The sequence below is a fragment of the Mizuhopecten yessoensis genome, unplaced genomic scaffold (genome assembly GCF_002113885.1).
Source record: "Mizuhopecten yessoensis strain PY_sf001 unplaced genomic scaffold, ASM211388v2 scaffold10743, whole genome shotgun sequence".
In the NCBI taxonomy this organism is placed as follows: Eukaryota; Metazoa; Mollusca; class Bivalvia; order Pectinida; family Pectinidae; genus Mizuhopecten; species Mizuhopecten yessoensis.
Window position 1 is genome coordinate 183,247 of NW_018408699.1, and position 22,918 is coordinate 206,164.

At 38.5% G+C, this 22,918-nt stretch overlaps 1 protein-coding gene across 4 annotated transcripts in view; it reads right to left on the reverse strand.

Moving 5' to 3' along the window:
- LOC110462058 (annexin A6-like) overlaps positions 1-22,918 on the reverse strand; it is a 133,897-nt gene that overhangs the window by 56,537 nt on the left and 54,442 nt on the right. For all 4 annotated transcript variants that reach the window (XM_021515841.1, XM_021515842.1, XM_021515839.1 and 1 more), the window contains 8 exons: positions 16,027-16,165; positions 15,739-15,833; positions 14,100-14,213; positions 12,926-13,010; positions 12,097-12,176; positions 11,773-11,838; positions 11,353-11,533; positions 9,416-9,519 (listed from right to left, as the gene is read on the reverse strand). In XM_021515841.1, coding sequence (XP_021371516.1) covers positions 9,416-9,519; positions 11,353-11,533; positions 11,773-11,838; positions 12,097-12,176; positions 12,926-13,010; positions 14,100-14,213; positions 15,739-15,833; positions 16,027-16,165 — 864 coding nt within the window. The remainder of the gene's footprint in view (positions 1-9,415; positions 9,520-11,352; positions 11,534-11,772; positions 11,839-12,096; positions 12,177-12,925; positions 13,011-14,099; positions 14,214-15,738; positions 15,834-16,026; positions 16,166-22,918) is intronic.

Below are 22,918 nucleotides of genomic sequence, written 5' to 3' on the forward strand. Positions count from 1 at the left end.
TATTCCTTACAATCAGTGGCTCTGATGGCCCCATACTGTATTCCTTACAATCAGTGGCTCTGATGGACCCATACTTTATTCCTAACAATCAGTGGCTCTGATGGCCCCATACTGTATTCCTTACAATCAGTGGCTCTGATGGACCCATACTTTATTCCTAACAATCAGTGGCTCTGATGGCCCCATACTGTATTCCTTACAATCAGTGGCTCTGATGGACCCATACTTTATTCCTAACAATCAGTGGCTCTGATGGCCCCATACTGTATTCCTTACAATCAGTGGCTCTGATGGACCCATACTTTATTCCTAACAATCAGTGGCTCTGATGGCCCCATACTGTATTCCTTACAATCAGTGGCTCTGATGGACCCATACTTTATTCCTAACAATCAGTGGCTCTGATGGACCCATACTGTATTCCTTACAATCAGTGGCTCTGATGGACCCATACTTTATTCCTAACAATCAGTGGCTCTGATGGACCCATACTTTATTCCTTACAATCAGTGGCTCTGATGGACCAATACTTTAAACCTTACGATCAGTCAGGCTCTGATGGACCCATACTTTATTCCTAACAATCAGTGGCTCTGATGGACTCCTAAGTTCCCGTCTTATACCAAGCATCTCGAATGGGCCTTTACTTCATTCCGTACGGTCAGTGGCCCTAAATGCCCCATACTCCAGTACTTACAATCAGCAGCTATGATGGCCCGGAAGTTCCTTCTTTACACTCAGTAAGTCTAAGGAGCTCATGCCTCATTATATGCTCTCAGTGCCTCTAATATCTGTTTCTTACACACGTAATGACAAGGATGATATAACTATAAGGTATTCAGACTGATGTTGAAAAGAACTCACCTAACTTAAATACACATTAGTCTCATCTATTTTTTCCTATGCAATATTTGTCATCAGTGATATCTTAAATGACATGCAATCCTAATGTGTTGGTTCCTTAGAATATCAGCGTGAACTTTATTCAAATGAAATAGGCAAAATATTCTTCAAGGGATGATTGTGCACTGTACAATACAATACAGTACAATGTATACATCCAGTCACCCTATTAGGCCTTCACCTAAATGGCCCCTTGAAGACCAAACCAACAATACCTAAAGCTAGGCTAGGTACTTGTCAGTTGATATGCTAACATAATGTACTACTTGTCCCCATAATGGATGGGATATTTATGCAACAGACTACTACATGACACAGAATGGACTACATTGATGTAATGGATCCCATGCCGACATTCCTTGGTAATGGATCATATGTCAACATAATGGACTACATTACCATCAAAGGACCAAACCTTATGCTCACAGACTTCAAGCCTACAAAATGCACTACAGATTACAACATGGATCCAGACTTATTAACCTACAAATTTACTTGTAATGGGCCACATGCCCAAATACAAATGTACAAGTAATGGACTGCATGTCCACATGATGGCGTATATGCTTACAGAAAGGATTAATAGACAATAGAATGTATGACTCCGAGTTTAAACTGTAATCACTGTCTGTAATCAATACGGTATTGTCTGTGTGAACAGTGGTGTGCAGTGGATGAGTATGAAGTCCATCAGCTTTGTAATCTCAGTCTGGCCACATGTTTACGTGATTACTGGACAGTTTGACAACACCAACAAATTATCAGAAATCTCCTATAATTGGATATCCTTCTGTTTATGTTTTCAATTTTATGTTATTTTTATTTGACTAATAACAGATGTGCCACATCACTCAAGTCCATCAATCAATGATGTACAACCCACACGTTCCTTTTTTGACATTAGTGCAAAAAGTTCTGTTCTAAAACAAACTCCCGAAGTTACAGGGATACATATAACAGTGAAATTTATACCATACTGTTGATAAAAAAGGTTTTTTTTATGAACAAGCGGAGACCAACCCAGTGATTCCTTTGTTTAGGGGTACGGCTCCTCTCTAATAACAGGTAATTAAAACTATGTACTGAAACCTTATTGGTTTTGTTTATAAGTACATCATGTGTTGGTGATTATACTGAAATATCTAGCTGCGCCTGATACTAAAAATATTCCAGATACACCATGTGAAGACAAAAGAACCATAAATTGATATACATCAGTCTATTTCACACTTTGAAGCAAGTATGACGTCAATACCTGGTTAGCAGCTGACAGGTGTGTTCACACCAGAAGGGTACAGCTTTGTGTTTGACACAGATGTCAATATATTGTTCTTAATATAACTGAAAAAAATCATTGTAACTATGCAATATTAAAAGGGTCACAAACACAACCTAAAACAAAATTATTTAATTATACATTGTTGGGGAGCAGAGGATGGAGAGTATGGCTCTTTCCAGTGGAGGTTGGCTGTAGAGGTTTCCCCACACAGTCAGTGTGGAGGACACTACAGTCGATAGGACTCACTGGCATGGGAGAGCAAGATCTACCGCCATCAGACGATTGGGAGAAGCTGCAGAGAGAGCATCGTGCTGGCTATGGCACAAACGAGGAGAGCAGATGTGGAAGCCGACATAGACTAGTGGTTTGGCCACCACTACTGACCCACCAGCCGGAGGATGTAGTGATTAAGGGTCGAAACATCTGAAGAGGGCTGGCCATCACCTGATGACACCAAATGAGGCTTCGCGATTAGAATGACAGCAGTGACGGACTACAAGCCAAGGATGTCACAAGATGCAGAATTACCATCATCTGTAAGCAATCATCGTTTTTTCTGAGAAATCAGTGACTTCCAGGAAAAGCTGGATGGAAACTGGGGAAGACCAGTGACGCTGGAGAGACAGATGACATCCAGAAACAAACTGGAGCAGGGTACTTTGTGACAGCAACTCGAAGTATAGCTCCCGCAAGGGGGCACCTATATCAAGCTAAAGAAACAAGAAAAGAGCAACACCCCCAGAGCCTCCCGAGAGGGGGGGAGGATGAGAGGCTCACTCGGACAGATCAAACAGAAACGACCAGGACACAGACAAACACAACGATGATCCAAACAACGTTAAGTGGAGAGCCAGTCGAAGCACGATGCCATTGTGGAAAGATATGCAAGAACATCAGAGGGCTGAAAATCCATCAGGCAAAGACCAAATCAAATGTGGCCATAGGGAGATACTAACGCAGCGCACAGATATCAGCAGTGAATCTGGTGAGACGCAGGAGGAACTCAGTCCGGAGTCAAACCATAGTACAGAGAGCCTCCAAGCTTCGGTGTCGCCAGATGGCAGCATTGGTCACTTGAATGAAGCGAGCGCCCATGGTGTTCAAGCAGTGAGGGACAGGAGATTACACAAAGTGCAGTGGCCCAAGACAAATGACGAGGCAGCTTGGCGAAATCTTGATCAGGACCTAGAGGCTATTTTGGAGACCACTCTACAGTGGAATGTGGAGAAGAAAGTAGAAGCACTGATGTCAATTGTGTACAGGGTATGCAAAGAACGATTCGGAGTGGGAACATCCAGAACACAACCCAGAGGAAAGACAACAAAGGAGAACAGGAGGGAACGTAAGATCAAATAACTACGAAAGGAGCTGAGGGAATTAAGAAGGAGGTTTAAAACAGCACCAGAGAGTGAAAAAGTTGGGATACAGCAGATAAGAGACGCCCTTAGGGAGACACTTCGCCGCCTAAGGAATGCAGAAAGACTAAGGAAGGGAAGGAAGGAGAGAGCGAAGAAAAGAGCAGATTTTGTCGAAGATCCATTCCAGTTCTCAAAACTTTGCAAAGAACAGAGAGAACAGGCCATCTGGAAAGCTCGAAGGAGGAAGTGGAAGCTCATCTCAAAGGTGTCCATTCAGACAACAGGAGAGCAGAACCTTTAGGATATTGTCCAAGAATCTTAGAGGTAGATACCCCAAGTGCACCATTGGATACCAAACTTCCTACCTGGAAAGAGATTCAAGATGTGGTGAAAAAGGCAAGATCAGGATCAGCCCCCAGACCAAGTGGGATAGCATACAGGGTTTACAAGAAATGTCCAAGACTGCTAAGGAGACTGTGGCAGCTTATCTGTAAAGTATGGAAGAAAGGGACCATACCGGCGTGCTGGAAGAAAGTAGAGGGAATCTTTGCTCCTTAAGAGAAAGACTCCAAGACGGTAGAACAATTTATGACCATATCGCTGCTGAGTGTCGAAGGGAAGATCTTCTTCTCGATACTTGCCAAGCGCATGACAGCCTACATGGTGGAAAACAATACGTCGACACCTCAAGTCAGAAGGGAGGAATCCCCGGGATTTCAGGATGCGTAGAACATACAAGCGTCATCAGCCAACTGATCAGAAAAGCCAAGCAGAAAAAAGGTAACCTGACAGTGGTATGGTTAGATCTTGCAAAGGCCTATCGATCTGTACCACACAAACTGATTGAGGCAGCCCTGGACCTTTATCATATTCCAAAGCACATCCGTAAAATGATAATGAGCTACTTCGGAGGGATACAGTTGCGGTTTACAGTTGGGGAGAGCACTACAGCGTGGCAAGACCTGGAAAAGGGAATAGTTACAGGATGTACCATTTCACCTATACTCTTCATCATGGGAATGAATATCATCATCAAGGCAGCAGAGAGAGAAACCAGAGAACCTAGAATGGAGTCTGGCATCTACCAACCAGCCAAAAGAGGCTTCATGGATGACCACCACGATCACTACCACCACACATGTACAGGCCAGATGGGTCTTGTCCGCGCTAGAGGAGGTAGTTACATGGGCACGGATGCAGTTCAAACCTCGGAAATCACGTTGCATGATTATGAGGTATGGCAGATTCAGCCGACAGTTTGTACTGAAGGTCCAAGAGGAGGAGATACCTTCAATCATTGGCAGCCCCATAAAGTGTCTAGGGAAATGGTTTGATGACACATTCAGTGACAGCCAGAACCACAAGAACACCCAAAGCCAAGTGCGCCAGTGGATGAAGAAGATCCACAAGTCGGGACTTCCTGGAAAGTACAAAGCATGGATATACCAGCATGGCATGCTACCAAGGCTCACATGGCTGCTGCTACTGTATGAAATACCAACCTCAACAGTAGAAGGGTTAGAGAAGATGGTGAATGGGTACCTGCGGAAGTGGCTTGGGGTCCCACCAAGTTTCACATCAGTTGGGCTGTACAGTTGTTCGGCAGAACTACAACTACCATTCAAATCGGTCGTTGAAGAGTTCAAGGTAGCAAAATGCAGGCTGGTGATGACTCTGAGGGACTCCAAAGACGTGAAAATCAGCGAGGCAGGGATACAGACAAGAACAGGGAGAAAGTGGTCAGCAAGCACTGCAGTTGGTGAAGCAGAGAGTATGCTCGAGTTGAAGGATATCATCGGGAATACCTGCGTCGGAAGACAAGGAGTTGGCTTCTCTCATTTCCAGCAGTGGGAGAAAGCAAATACCCAAGAAAGACGGCAAATGGTGCAGAAAGAAATCAGAAGGATTGAGGAGGAAAGGAGGAGAGGGAAATCTGTAGAACTCAGCAAACAGGGTGCGTGGACCAGATGGAATCTCCCAGAGAGGAAGATGACGTGGGCTGAAATATGGAGAATGGAGCCCTTCCGGATATCATTTCTGCTACGATCCGTGTATGACACGCTACCATCTCCTGTTAACCTGCATCAGTGGGGATTGACGGAGGATCCTTGCTGCAAGCTATGCGGAGGAAGAGGAATAATGGCTCATATCTTGTCTGGTTGCAAAGAAGCACGACAGGGTAGATACTGATGGAGGCACGACAACGTCTTGTGGGTCCTAGCAGATATCCTTGAAGTGGAGAGAAGGAAGAAAAGAACTGGTGTAAGAACAAACCAGGCTGGTATCAAGTTTGTGAAACCAGGGGAGAAAGCCACAGTGAAGCCTCGAAGCACCTCATCCATCTTGAAACGGGCGCCAATATGGGAGATGAAGGTTGACCTTGACAGGAAGCTTGTGTTTCCAGGAATAGTGGAACAACACTGAGGCCTGACATGGTAATATGGACAGAGCAATCCAGACACCTCATCGCCGTAGAGCTCACCGTACCATGTGAGGAAGGCTGCGAGGAAGCTCACGAGAGGAAGAAAGCCAAGTATGATGAGCTGGTGGAAAAGTGCAGGAGCAGAGGATGGACAGTATGGCTCTTTCCAGTGGAGGTTGGCTGTAGAGGTTTCCCCACACAGTCAGTGTGGAGGACACTACAGTTGATAGGACTCACTGGGAGGCCGAGAGCTACCGCCATCAGACGATTGGGAGAAGCTGCAGCGAGAGCATCGTGCTGGCTATGGCACAAACGAAATTAGTCATGTCAGTGTGATATCAGTGTGATGCCAGAAAACCAGTTTCGTAAGGGCAGTGAATTTTTTTTTGAAGCGAACAATAAACAACATGTTTTTGTTAATCAAAATATAATTTACCATAATCCATGCCATGCTTGTGAAATTTCCATTTGAAATACAGAAATGGTTAACAATTACTTTAAGCTGATTCCAATGACATGTCAGGGGAATGACAAAGTTGATGACTGATTGCAGTAAATACCCATTTGTATGCTTCAAGTTCTGGTGAAAATGTGACTTGTTTCGGAGAACTTGAGTACCAGTTATACCAGATGTAGCAGAGAAATGCTGAGCTAGTATAAACATATGTGGGGGAGGGAGATATCAGCCTTAGTGTTCACAAAACCTTCTCATAACTGTCACATTTATTGTTTATTGCAGATTCACAGACAAAATGGAAACAAAAGCTTTGGCAACAAATTGCTACAAATAGCTTTCAGTTGATTTGATATTGATTGAAATTTAAAAAAAAAAAGCAAATATCAAATTATTCCTGAGAGTTGGTATAGAAATCAGATAAACTCCATTTAACTCATAAAAAAATATTAAAGCCTGCCATAGACAAAACAATGCAAGACCATAAAACCCTAACCATTCCTGATAGTTACTGTGGATATTAGACCAAACAACCCTAACCATTCCTGATAGCTACTGTGGATGTCAGACCAAACAACCCTAACCATTCCTGATAGTTACTGTGGACGTTAGACCCAACAACCCTAACCATTCCTGATAGTAACTGTGTACGTAAGACCCTAACCATTCCTGATAGTTACTGCGGATGTTAGACCAAACAACTCTAACCATTACTGATAGTTACTGGGGATGTAAGACCAAACATCCCTAACCATTCCTGATAGTTACTGTCGATGTTAGATCAAACAACCCTAACCATTCCTGATAGTTACTGGGGATGTTAGACCAAACAACCCTAACCATTACTGATAGTTACTGTTGATGTTAGACCAAACAACTCTAACCATTCCTGATAATTACTGTGGACGTTAGACCAAACAACTCTAACCATTACTGATAGTTACTGGGGATGTAAGACCAAACATCCCTAACCATTCCTGATAGTTACTGCGGATGTTAGACCAAACAACTCTAACCATTACTGATAGTTACTGGGGATGTAAGACCAAACATCCCTAACCATTCCTGATAGTTACTGCGGATGTTAGACCAAACAACTCTAACCATTCCTGATAATTACTGTGGACGTTAGACCAAACAACTCTAACCATTCCTGATAGTTACTGTTGACGTTAGACCAAACAACCCTAACCATTCCTTATAGTTACTGTGGACCTTAGACCAAACAACTCTAACCATTCATGATAGTTACTGTGGACGTTAGACCCAACAACCCTAACCATTCCTGATAGTAACTGTGTACGTAAGACCCTAACCATTCCTGATAGTTACTGCGGATGTTAGACCAAACAACTCTAACCATTACTGATAGTTACTGGGGATGTAAGACCAAACATCCCTAACCATTCCTGATAGTTACTGTGTATGTTAGAACAAACAACTCTCACCATTCCTGATAGTTACTGTGGATCTTAGACCAAACAACCCTAACCATTCCTTATAGTTACTGTGGACCTTAGACCAAACAACCCTTTAGAACAACCCTTTAGAACAACCCTAACCATTCCTGATAGTAACTGTGTACGTAAGACCCTAACCATTCCTGATAGTTACTGCGGATGTTAGACCAAACAACTCTAACCATTACTGATAGTTACTGGGGATGTAAGACCAAACATCCCTAACCATTCCTGATAGTTACTGTGGACGTTAGAACAAACAACCCTAACCATTCCTGATAGTAACTGTGTACGTAAGACCCTAACCATTCCTGATAGTTACTGGGGATGTTAGACCAAACAACCCTAACCATTACTGATAGTTACTGTTGATGTTAGACCAAACAACTCTAACCATTCATGATAGTTACTGTGGACGTTAGACCAAACATCCCTAACCATTCCTGATAGTTACTGTGGACCTTAGACCAAACAACCCTTTAGAACAACCCTATAGAACAACCCTAACCATTCCTGATAGTTACTGCGGATGTTAGACCAAACAACTCTAACCATTACTGATAGTTACTGGGGATGTAAGACCAAACATCCCTAACCATTCCTGATAGTTACTGCGGATGTTAGACCAAACAACTCTAACCATTCCTGATAATTACTGTGGACGTTAGACCAAACAACTCTAACCATTCATGATAGTTACTGTGGACGTTAGACCAAACAACCCTAACCATTCCTGATAGTTACTGTGGATGTTAGAACAAACAACTCTCACCATTCCTGATAGTTACTGTGTACGTTAGACCAAACAACCCTAACAATTCCTGATAGATACTGTGGATGTTAGAACAAACAACTCTCACCATTCCTGATAGTTACTGTGGATGTTAGACCAAACAACCCTAACCATTCCTGATAGTTACTGTGGACGTTAGACCAAACAACTCTAACCATTCCTGATAGTTACTGTGGACGTTAGACCAAAAAATGTTTGAAGCTTATTTCCCAAAAGTATGAATTGAGATTCTTGACTCCTAAATTGGTCCCCGTTATATCTGTAGAAATGTTGACAAGTAGAAGTAAAAACATACAAAGTTAATAGAAGGATGGCTGAATGAAAAACAATATCCTGTAGCAGTAACAGCACTGCTGAGGCTTTGGGACGTGGTTTTTGGCTAAAACCAGCTTGCAGACAGAATAATACATTAAATACTGTCAGAACATTGGATGGTTCCAGCAATTTTAAAATAAGCCCTTGGTAAGGATTTGTTAGTTATTTTTATCCTCAATTCTTTCGAAGGGTTGTCATTGTCAAATTATAAAATCGGGAAATGAGATAAAACAAAAAATAAATAAGTTCTTAAAAAAAAAAAATTGAATTGAATTTTCAGAAAATTGGAAAAAAAATCAGGTTTTCTCAATCATTATTCATTTGGGGATGACTGGCAATAATAAGGCAGTTTAGCAGCCTTAAGCAAAATGACAAGCATTGCTACAGAAGCTATCTTGAGGGCCATCCCTGTTAACGCCGGTACACCTCACCTCAGACCGAGCCACGAGCATGTTGACGAAGTCCTGGTCTTTGGCAGACATGTTCTTGAAAATCTTATCAGCAAAATAAGTGTCGGCTCCTCTCACACAATTCACTGTAATGGACAAAAAGAGAAGTTTTAGAATTCCACAAATCACTGTCCATTCTACTCTTAATAGGTCTCATAGAAGTCCGTAACAGACAGGAAACATGTATGTATAGACTAAGTGCTCGAATCCATGTATGTATAGACTAAGTGCTGGAATCCATGTATGCATAGACTAAGTGCTGGAATCCATGTATGTATAGCCTAAGTGCTCGAATCCATGTAAGTATAGACTAAGTGCTGGAACCCATGTATGTATAGACTAAGTGTTGGAATCCATGTATGCATAGCCTAAGTGCTGGACTCCATGTATGTATAGACTAAGTGTTGGAATCCATGTATGTAGAGACTAAGTGCTGGAATCCATGTATGTATAGACTAAGTGCTGGAATCTGTGGATTTCATACTGCATACTGAATGCACTTGATCCTCCTTATAATAACTTCATTTGTATTTCACTTATATCAGCATCAAGAAAATAGAAAAACTGAGGATATGGTTATAAATACATAATTACAGCAGGAAAGTGGTCTCCGGCATGAATTCCAAGGGGAAATCCGTAACTATATGGCTATCTTGCATGTCGGACATTCATACTGGGATTTCACAATGTTATAGCATTATACATGCATTAGGCATTCAAACTCAATCAGCGCTCCATCCATGGAGGCAGACAATCAAATTACTGTTCTTGATGAGAGATAACAACATCCCCAAATCAAGGCACAAAAATCCACAGTGTCTTGGAAAAAAAGGATTTCTAGTACCGTAAAAACCCATGTAATTTGCTCATTTTTTTTCTCCAGAAATTTAATACCCAAAGTGGGGGGTGCATAAAATACATTATTGTGTTACAGATATTGTATTGGGGTTATAATTTTATTTCATCATAAACAGATATTGGGATTACAATCTAATTCATTGGTCCATGTTACAGATATGGTATTGGTGTTATGTAACATTTCCATATGCAGTTAAGATAGCTCCTCCTTTTCCGTTCCCTACCGCATATTTAATAACTGCAAGGTATTTAATTTAGCACATAGGACAAGTAAGCAATCGTTTTACTGTATAAGTAGATTGACAGTCACTCAAAATTGAATATTATTCTCTAAATAAGATTTCATACTGTGTTTATGGTGAAGGCTCTGTATCAATAGTAAGTACCGGTAAAAGGAGGAGCTATCTTAACTGCACAAGGAAATGTTACATAACACCAATACCATATCTGTAACATGGACCAATCAATTAGATTGTAATCCCAATATCTGTTTATGATGAAATAAAATTATAACCCCAATACAATATCTGTAACACAATAAATGTATAACAACCCCTTGCACCAGTGATTTTAACTACCTGGTAATTGTTTTTAATGACAATTTAATTGTTTTTTATGACGTTTTTGATAATCCCTCCATAACTCTGCTATGGTTGAATAACAGTGGAATTTTTGTGTAATGGCCCTCTGATTTTATCGGATGATCTTTTGAGAAACCATAGGCTTGCATAATAAGGTGCACAATATTCAGATAAGCACAAATTTTATATGAAGAATAACGTATAAAAGTTCTTTATAAAGTGTGTATACATTCAAATGATTCATGCAAATTCATAAACTATTATGGAATATATGCTGAATTTCACTGGCTTATGAATTGGTGTAGAATGGGTTGATTGTAATTTGATAGCAAAATGAACATTTTATTTCAGCCAGATCGATCCTTTCATAGTCTGAAGTCATTGAAGTCTTTTGTTCATATCTACTGAGAACATGAGCGAGACATTGATTGCTCCCGGGACCTGACCTAGACAAATCCGATAGGGAAGCTTCAAACATACCCATAGTCATGAGACAGTCGGCATACTGGCGTGCACATTCACTCTTTATGTCCTCTGTCACATCCTTCCCTCCTGTCAAAACCTGATACAAGTTCAGGACGACTCGAATGTGGGCAAAGTTACGTCCACAAACCATCTTGATGAAAGGTCCTGTGTCACTGCTCCAACGACCGTCTCCTGACTGAAAATTTAACAAAAATAATATTCAATTTGGATTTTTAGAAATTGATAACAATACAACACAGACTCTTGTTACATGTGTTGATAAGTGAACATTTGGAACTCCATACTCATTACTCAGCACTTCTAAAACTGTAAAACTCCAATGTCAGACGTGGAACTATGATGGCCAAATAAATCCAGCTGAGGTATATAGACATTATAAATCTTTCCAAATGGGATCGGTAATAGATGATTTACCTCGTACAGAGAATCTGCATCCTTTTCAGCCTCCTTCTCCTCTACCTTTACCGACTCATCACGACCCTGACAAAGACAGAAAAGTTCATTTCAGCTCCATATTTATGTTTGAATAGCTCAATGGCTCTACAGGGGTAAATGAACAGAAGATCCTATAGTTTTGACAACCCATTAAATACACAAAATGTTCTGATCTTACCAGGTTTACCTACGGTTGATAGGTAATGTATCGGATCTATGACCTATATGGTATTTCCATTGGGGAAAAAATCAAGAATAAACCCGAGGGAATTGATGATTTTGATTTGCTGTGTGTGCTTGTACCGTATGTAGAGCGAGTAGTAGAGTCTGTTCTGGGGCTTCAGTCTTATCTGTGATGTTTGCCTCCAAAGTCACAGCGTAGTCTACAATAGATATAGGCCTCAATGACAACATTTATACTGTGTTACAAAATAATTCATCATTTAAATAGTGTATAGGTCCGGTGACACAATTGTTGAAGAAGCATGTTTTGATTACACGTAGTTGTTGAATTACTGTATGAAACATAACATACAAACCTGATTAAATTGATGTACCCTAATGAAATTAGAGAACTCATATAAAACTAAATGAAGTTTGAACATTTGATAAAAAATTAGGTGACAAGTTCTTTGACTTATTAAAATAAATGGTAGAAGGGAGATAACTCCAACCCTTTCAGGCTTTCTACTTATGGTGTAAACTGAGTGGTGACCTTGATCAGCATGTTCGGATCTGTAACCTGTACATTTGAGCTCGTTAGAATAGTTAAGATGCTACATTTTATTGTGAGAAATGAAAGCGTCAAAAACTGTAATTTTTTACATTCAGCATTCGCAGCCTGGGTATTTTAAAATGTCTTGTTAAAGAATTGCAGCATGTATAATGATACCTTATTATTCCTTTTCTATCTTTGAGACAAATTAGTATTCTGAAACACTTTAATCTGGTGAGACAGAAATGGCTGGAAAAGGTGTACTTGTTGGTCCCATAGTAACTTTTCTTGCAGGGACTTATAAATCCATCTTAAAAATTATAAAGTGTTGATATACAGGTAAAACAGAGAAACATATGATTATGTCATTAATTTGAAAAGGTAAATAAGACATACACAAGTATGGTTATTACCTACCTTTGTTGTAGAGGTCATTTAGGGTAGCCAAGGACTGTGGTGTACTTAGACAAAGAATCTCTACGGCTGTGTTGTAATTCCCATCCTAAAACAAAGTATATTGCAGTAAGTAGCTAATATATAGTCTTGACAAAAAATATTATCCATTACATACAAAAAAGTGACGCCTTTCTATTGTGTTTATTGCAATATGACATTAATGACCCCTTCCACTCAGTTTGAGTAGGTTGTCTACACACATGATATTGACAGACCAATGACGGGATGGTATTATCACTACACACATGATATTGACAGACCAATGACGAGACGGTATTATCACTACACACATGATATTGACAGACCAATGACGGGATGGTATTATCACTACACACATGATATTGACAGACCAATGACGGGATGGTATTATCACTACACACATGATATTGACAGACCAATGACGGGATGGTATTATCACTACACACATGATATTGACAGACCAATGACGGGATGGTATTATCACTACACACATGATATTGACAGACCAATGACGGGATGGTATTATCACTACACACATGATATTGACAGACCAATGACGGGATGGTATTATCACTACACACATGATATTGACAGACCAATGACGGGATGGTATTATCACTACACACATGATATTGACAGACCAATGACGGGATGGTATTATCACTACACACATGATATTGACAGACCAATGACGGGATGGTATTATCACTACACACATGATATTGACAGACCAATGACGGGATGGTATTATCACTACACACATGATATTGACAGACCAATGACGGGATGGTATTATCACTACACACATGATATTGACAGACCAATGACGGGATGGTATTATCACTACACACATGATATTGACAGACCAATGACGGGATGGTATTATCACTACACACATGATATTGACAGACCAATGACGGGATGGTATTATCACTACACACATGATATTGACAGACCAATGACGGGATGGTATTATCACTACACACATGATATTGACAGACCAATGACGGGATGGTATTATCACTACACACATGATATTGACAGACCAATGACGGGATGGTATTATCACTACACACATGATATTGACAGACCAATGATGGAATGGTATTATCACTACACACAGTTGACCATCAGATATTATACAGAGATTGCATACCTCCAGAGCATCGTGCATCGCCCTTGCTGAACAGGTAGTGCGGTCATCAAGGAGTGCATCAATTACAAGGAACCAGCTGGCACCAAGCCCAGACTTCAATTCTGGAATCAGCTCCTGTGAACATATTCCTTACATGTATAATTAAATCTGTGAGTAAAATGTCTAATACGTCAGTGAGAAATATAACTCAATAAATGGTGGTGTTTAGTAAGTCTGTGAATATGCCTAGAAAGTCTCTGAGTAAGCTGCAGTTCCATACAGGTATATATCTGATAATTCTGTGAGTAAGCTATAGTTCCATACAGGTATATATACAAAACGTCTGTGAGTAAGCTATAGTTCCATACAGGTATATATACAAAACGTCTGTGAGTAAGCTATAGTTCCATACAGGTATATATCTGATAATTGTGTGAGTAAGCTATAGTTCCATACAGGTATATATCCGAAACGTCTGTGAGTAGGCTATAGTTCCATACAGGTATATATCTGATAATTCTGTGAGTATAAGCTATAGTTCCATACAGGTATATATCTGATATTTGTGTGAGTAAGCTATAGTTCCATACAGGTATATATCCAAAACGTCTGTGAGTAAGCTATAGTTCCATACAGGTATATATCTGATAATTATGTGAGTAGGCTATAGTTCCATACAGGGATATATCTGATATTTGTGTGAGTAATCTATAGTTCCATACAAGTATATATCCAAAACGTCTTTGAGTAAGCTATAGTTCCATACAGGTAGATATCTGATAATTCTGTGAGTAAGCTATAGTGCCATACAGGTATATATCTGATAATTGTATGAGAAGGCTCTAGTTCCATACAGGTATATTTCTGATAATTGTGTGAGTAAGTTATAGTTCCATACAGGTATATATCTGATACATCTGTGAGTAAGCTATAGTTCCATGCAGGTATATATCTGATAATTGTATGAGTAGGCTATAGTTCCATACAGGTATATATCTAATATTTCTGTGAGTAAGCTATAGTTCCGTACAGGTATATATCTGATAATTGTGTGAGTAAGCTATAGTTCCATACAGGAATATATCTGATAATTGTGTGAGTAAGCTATAATTCCATACAGGTATATATCTGATAATTCTGTGAGTAAGCTATAGTTCAATACAGGTATATATCTGATAATTGTGTGAGTAAGTTATAGTTCCATACAGGTATATTTCTGATAATTGTGTGAGTAAGCTATAATTCCATACAGGTATATATCTGATATTTCTGTGAGTAAGCTATAGTTCCATACAGGTATATATCTGATAATTGTGTGGGTAAGCTATAATTCCATACAGGTATATATCTGATAATTATGTGAGTAGGCTATAGTTCCATACAGGTATATATCTGATAATTGTGTGAGTAACAATTAATTCAGGTGTATGGTGTCTAAATAATAGGTCCATGAGTTTGCTTTAAGACATTTTAAATACCTGTAGCAAAAATGAGAAGAGCCAAAGGAAAAACAACACCTTAGCCTATTCATATGCTGAAAGAGCAATTAGTCCGACAAATATATGCCATCCGTAATCATACCCATTTACAGTGACACGGTTCTTGTTGTACGAGGCACTTTTGTATAAACTGATTAAGATATCAACAGCTTCTACCTTACCAGTTCATAGAGTTCCTCAAATCTGGCCTTGGTCTTCATTCTCTGTTTCTGGTTGCGTCTCACACAGGTCCTAATAATTATGTCTTCTGGGTGAACTACAATAACAACAAAAAAAATTCTACCTTTTTTAATGGTTACAGGAAGACGAAACTCATCAAACATACATAATGCAGCCAAGTAACCAGTACAAATAAAAAAAAAATGTGATGTACCTTTCTATATCAGTTATGAATGGGTGTGTATTACAATTGACAAGTCATGTAAGGGGGATAACTTCAACAAACTTACCTCTGCCTATCAGTTTGGAGGCGTTGAACAGCTGTTTAGCATCGCTATCTGTCTGTGCCTGCTGGGGGTTCTTTTTGTCACTCACGACACTAGACCGATCTGACCGGCTTGTCATTTCTGATCTTGCATCATCCTGGTACTGTAACGAGCATACATTTCACAGTAATTAACTCGTCCATTTAAAAAACACGGTCAGAGTTTTAATCATTACTTACAAGAATCGCAAGAACTAGGAAACTTAAGTTTTTACGATAAGTCGATCAAGAGCATTTTTATTTATTATTTTTTAAACGTTAATAGGTAAGCACAGGACTTGGTAATAATTCATTTTACATATTGATAAAAACTTTTCTTATAAAGTCTTGAAAAAATAAAAACTGAACTAATTCAAGTATGATCACATATCCATGGATCAAAATTTAAAGCAAACACACAAAACAATTTCCAAAAAACACATAAAGCATTTGTTTGTTCTGCACACATAAACCTGAGAGCTTAATTACAATCAATTCATCACACCAGCACAACATGTAAATGTTATATTGTTGTCATTTTCACACTTATCTGTGTGTGATATTGTCAGTACAGTCACACTTTTCTATATGTTACACCTGTACTTTGTCATCGTCACAAGTTTATTGTACTGGTATTCTAATGTTACTTAAACTATAGATTACTCACACAATTATCAGATGTAATCTAACTCATCAATCTATATTATAAACTCTATTTCAGCCGTTATGAATCTACAATCAAGCCTACAGCCAGATACATTGTCAGTATTCATGTTTAATTCGGAGAAAAACATCATATACTCACTAGACTGGACATGACATGTGTCCATACGTTGACAACAAAAACTCAACTCACAACAACAAATAAACTGTAGAAAAGTAAAAAATCAAACAACATGTATTACAAATACAACAATTCATAATTTGGTTCAAACAAAGTATAATACAACCATTAACAACAATAACAACCATTCAAAAGCATGCACACAAGGCTGTACCAGTTGTATGTGACAGAGATTCAACGAAATATCATAAATATCACGGTTAAATAGTCACGATGTCTTTATATGTCATTCTCATATTAAAAGCTTTCTCAAATATTCATGAAAATTTCTGAGCAAATTGGACATAAAATTACTACTATTTATCAAAATGAAGCATTCCAAAGAGTGTTTTATTATTGAGAACAAGTGCTCTGCTTGTGCTGTTCCACCAAACCCAGAAGAGGTGATACTTGATGAATGGTGCAGTGTAAACTGTCAGGGATAACCAGATAGAATCATTACACTGTCATTTCTAATTCAGTTTAATTCAATATTCGCAGAAAAGGTATTTTTTCTGTACCTGTAGAACCATTTCCAGAACTTAAGGGAATGGGATGATGTGCAGGGGAGAACAGTTGGAAAGTGAAAGTAGAAAAGTCTGTAAAAAAGAACAAATTTCATGAAAAACATGTTGCTTACAAGCTTAATTTACAGGTATTTTTCATTTCCAGATTGATTGCAATGCAACTTTTTATGGATTCTTTTACATTTTTATTTATTATTTAATTTCCTTTTTAACAAATCGTCTGACCACATGTACCAGGTATTGGTTTTTTTTCAAGATTTAAATGTAGGAACTTTCAACACAGGTTTATTTACCTATACACTATGTATAATTTTGAAATAGTCATCTTTGATACAAATTTTGATAGCAAAACAACACAATTAGCCTGACGGGATAAAAATAATCAGTTAGTTTTAATATTTGAATGTGATTTCAAACTGTGAAAGATATTTAAGAAATATCAAGCTGAATCTGCCTCACTTTCACAAAGTTTGTTACATCTTACAAGAAGTGGCAAGGAAACAGTTTCATACACAACAGCAAATCCAGTACACACTCATCACCAGTTTCTCTGCCACTACTCCCCCTTGTCTAGGGTTCACATCCAAACAGTAACATAATCACTGAAATATTGATGTAACTTTATGTGCTAGCTGAACTGAAAGCTATTAAGATAACAATCAGAAAAGTTTTCAATCAGCAGTGCGTGTATAACATACTGTACAACTATCAAAAGATCATTTTAGCTTTGTGAGCAACTGTTTGGTGTTTGACAAGGAGGTTAGTAATGGCAGAGGTAGAGACACAGTATAACACAATACTAACAACATGCAGATTTAATAACCAGGGGGCTTGCCTTGTCTGCTCCCTCCATACTGCCCTCTGACCTTGTTAGGGAGGACAGTTTCCCGGCCGAGGCTGACAGGCTGTTGCCTGACTGCTGATATCCTTTTGTCATACTCGCGCCATCACTGATTGTCTGGTCACTACTGTACGAGTCCATTCTCTTTGGTTGCCTAGAGTTGTTGACTCCCTCAAAAACTAGTTTCCTCTCCATTTGACCAGAAGACAATGCTGTTGAGCATGCGTCTTGTTGTGAAGTTCCCAGGTCCTTTTGTATTTGTTTCTCAAATGTCTGATCACTGTTTCTGACCTGAGTGAACTCCATTCTATCTCTATCTATCCCTGTTATAGACACCCCAATCCTAAACCCTTCCCCCTCGGTGTCATCACTACTCTCTACCTGAGAGAGTGCTGAGTTTCCAGACCTATCTTCATGGTTACCTATATCAACTACTTCACCGGTAACTTTGGGAAACAAATGTACGGAACTTTTTGTCACAGACTTACACAACTTGCTAGCTCTATCATTTGAAACTTTTTCACTTTCATACTTATTGACTTCATTTGTACTGATACTTTTTGAGTCAATATTTGTAAGTAAAGAATCTCTATGTAAATCTACTGAAAAAGAGGAACCTATAGCAGGTAAAACTGGGGTTTGGTTCAAACTATTGTCCTTCATTTGTTTTAGTTTGGCAATATGGGTTTTAATGCTATCATCTGTAGATGTGATACTGTGATTTGTCGACTTAATTGAGGGTAATACCATCACCTCCTTACCCTTCCCCATAGGGTCAGGCTGAGAAATACCTGCCTTCTCCTTCCCCAAAGGGTCAGGCTGAGAAATACCTGCCTTCTCCTTCCCCATAGGGTTAGGATGAGAAATACCAAAATTCCCCTTGCCATCAGAATCAGGGTTTGAAATCACAGCCTTTCCCTTCCCCACAGTGTCAGGGTTAGGAAACACCACCTTCCCCTTCCCATCAGAATAGGGGTGAGAAATCACAGCCTTCCTTTTTCCATCAAAATCAAGATGAGAAATCTTTCCCTTACCATCAGAATTAGGAATGCCTGCATTTCCTTTCCCAGCAAAATCAGGGTTAGAAATCACCAATTTCCCCTTCCCATCAGAATCAGAATTAAGAATGCCTGCATTTCCCTTTCTATCAGAATAATAATTAGGAACCATCCCCTTCTCATCAGATTCAGGATTAGGAACCATCCCCTTCCCCTTCTCATCAGAATTAGGATTAGGAACCATCACCTTCCCATCAGAATCAGGATTAGGAACCATCACCTTCCCATCAGAATCGGGGCAAGTAATCAACGAGTCCTTCCCATTCCCCTCAAGATCATGGCCAGGGAACAATCCCCTCTCATGCCTGGACCTTCTTACAGGTTTACGTTGTGATAGCTTTCTCCTAGGATGACCAGGTTGGTACTTGGCCACCCTGTGTGCGACATACATCTGTATATGACTAGTTCTAGATAGGACTGGGGGTAAAATGTCGAACCCCCACTGTTGCTCATTACATGGATTTGATCGAAGAACTTTTGCTTCTGGCTAAAACGTGATATCCAAGCAGCATTAAAAGATCAAGTTGAAACGGAATGACGCATTAGAGATGCTGTAAAGTACACAACAATTGTCTCAAACTACTGAAGGCCCACTTTCTCTGGATGACTTTTCCAAACAAGCACCTGCATATTTTTTTCATATCATACATCACAGTTCCACCATTTTGTCTCAAACATTTCTTTTATCAAGGTAACCATTTTCCACATTTTGTTTAAGTTTATCAAGGCAAACAAAGAACAATGTTAAATCTCTCTTCATTTTTATTTTTGTGCTAAAATTGTTTAGGTTGTTTCTGTGGTGAGGATGAAACATCTATTGTACATGGTATGTGACACTTAAGTATTAAACCAATGCAGTCACATAAAATATAAAACTTAAATGCTGAAATTCACAGTCTATATACAAAAGACCCAAGACTATATCATGCCAACATAACAAGTGAAATATTTATAAATGTCATCTATAAAAAATATATATCTACAACAGAATGTACTTGTTTTTACAGCATTAATTATGTATAGAGTCAAGACAGCCAACACCATGGAATAACATATAAATAAAATAAGGAAGTTATATAGTGGTACATAACAACGGGAATTGGTTGTAACTGTAACATGCAGTGTCGACATCAGTAACAGACATCACGACTACAGTGCAGGCTACTGAAGGAACGTGACACAAACGGATCAGACAAGCAGTGGTAGAGAATGACACTGCTATCCACACTTGTCATTGGTCCAATAATGAGTGACCTTCATCTACACTGTAAATGTTTTGCTTTCAATGTAATTAATCATTTACTAATGAACTAAGCTATTAAAACAAAACCCACATAGTAACAAATCTGATAGGGAACTTACGAAAATTTAAGTAAGTTGTCCTGGTTACATAAGATCCGAACATATAGATAATCACCACATAGGCCACTGCAGAAATCAACTCTTTACATTAAAAAAACCTAGCTGATCAAATAATTCAAATACAACCTTGGTTACTGTCTAAATCATAATGTGACTCTTTTCACTACATTCTCATCCTTGAAATGCCAGGGCTTATGCTCTCTGCACAACTGGAATATGTTGGGACAAAATTTAAGGCATCAGGTTAGCTTTTTGATTGATTTCAAGTACAACAAGAGTTCAGCAAAGCGGTACATGATACGCCCGTCAGATGTCAAATGAGCAGTTTGCCACAAAGGGTCATAAGTGCATAAATTTTGGAGAGATAAGTGTCAATTCTACAAAGGGCCATAACTGCATAAATAATAGCCAATTACTTTTGGTTATCGAACTTTTCCAAGCTTTCATGGCAATGAATCTTCCTACCAAGTTTGAAATCAATCCATTCAAAATTACTCAAGTCATTGAGCGGAAACTGTTTCGGAAATTCTACAAAGGGCCATAACTCCGTAAATAACTGGCAAATAATTTTGGTTATCCTAAGCTTACATAGAAATGAACCTTTCTATGAAGTTTGAAATGAATCTATTCAAAATGACTTAAGTTATTGAGCGGAAACTGTTACGTCAATTCTATAAAGGCCCTAACTCCCTTAATAACAGGCGGATAATGGTTATCGAACTTGTGCAAGCTTTCATAGAAATGAACCTTCCTATGAAGTTTGAAATGAATCTATTCAAAACTACTGAAGTTATTGAGGGGAAACTGTTTTGGCAATTCTACAAAGGGCCATAACTGCGTAAATAACTGGCGAATAATTTTGGTTATCAAACTTGTCTGAGCTTTCATCCTATAAAGTTTGAAATGAATCTATTCAAAAATACTGAAGCTATTGAGCGGAAACTGTTTCGGCAATTCTTCAAAGGGCCATAACTGCGAAAATAACCGGCAAATAATTTGGTTATCAATTTTGTCCGAGCTTTCATGGCAATGAACCTTCCTACCAAGTTTGAAATTAATCCATTTAAAATTACTCAAGTCATTGACCGGAAACTGTTTCGGTAATTCTTCAAAGGGCCATAACTCCGTAAATAACTGGCAAATAATTTTGGTTATAAAACTAGTTTACTTGTATCCTCCAAAAAGTGGCGCATACAGAGCCTTTGATTTTATCATGACATATTCCAGGCTTGCTCAGATATTACAAGTGAGCATAACCCCAGTAATTTTCAGGATGTCTAGTTCTAATTTACTGAACCAGCATTTTTTAACATAAAATTAATAACATACTCATAATTATATATTTGATAACATAATTTTGAGATATCTAGCAGTAGTTAGTCATCTTATTATTTTTGAGGTTTTGACAATGAAAGATGAAAACAACAATGGAAACATGTTTTTAAGGTGGTTGCTATGTAGAATTCAATGGGTTTTAATACAGCGGTGGAAATGATTAATTATGTATTATATGTACTATGAATATTAATGAAATGATGATGTTATTCTGTGCTAATGATTCACAACAGAAATTCCTTGATTTATTCTGTTTCATTTCTGTATTAATCTTCATGTTACAGTATTAGACTTTTACACTTGAACAATTTCTGATTTGCAGATTATGTAATTGAGTATGTCACTGTGCAGACAGTATTGATGCAAATGAAAGATCTGAGCTACAAACATAATACATTAACTTGTTTTACTACTGCGTAGACTTTATTATCACCAAGTAATAACTGAAAATTGGATTGTCAAAAGATTTCTGCGTATATTCAAGTGCAGTTAAACAACAAAGTGAAGTTAAACAACAAAGTGAAGTTAACATCAAAGTGTAAAGATTAGGTATAGCGTATCTGGTGGAGGCTCTGTAACGAGATCGTGCAGTCTCTTAAACCTCAGTTTGTATTAGGAGCTATTGTTGCAATGTTTCAAACACTGTTTTCAATAACAAGTGCTTGCATTGTTAGTCAGCGTATGATGCCCTATCCATAGATGATTTAGAAGTGTTACAATACATCATCGAACATGCAGGAGTCAAAGGTCAGCTAAGATTAAATCAGCATGCAACATTCAACAGTTCAAGGTTGGCTGATATTAAATCTGGATAAACAATTAAAAAAATAATTTTATTTCAAATATTAAAGATTTCTTTACAAAGTTCAATATTATATAATATTTTTCATCAAATTTTCTAATTTCACAAGTAGATCATGTAATGTACAAGT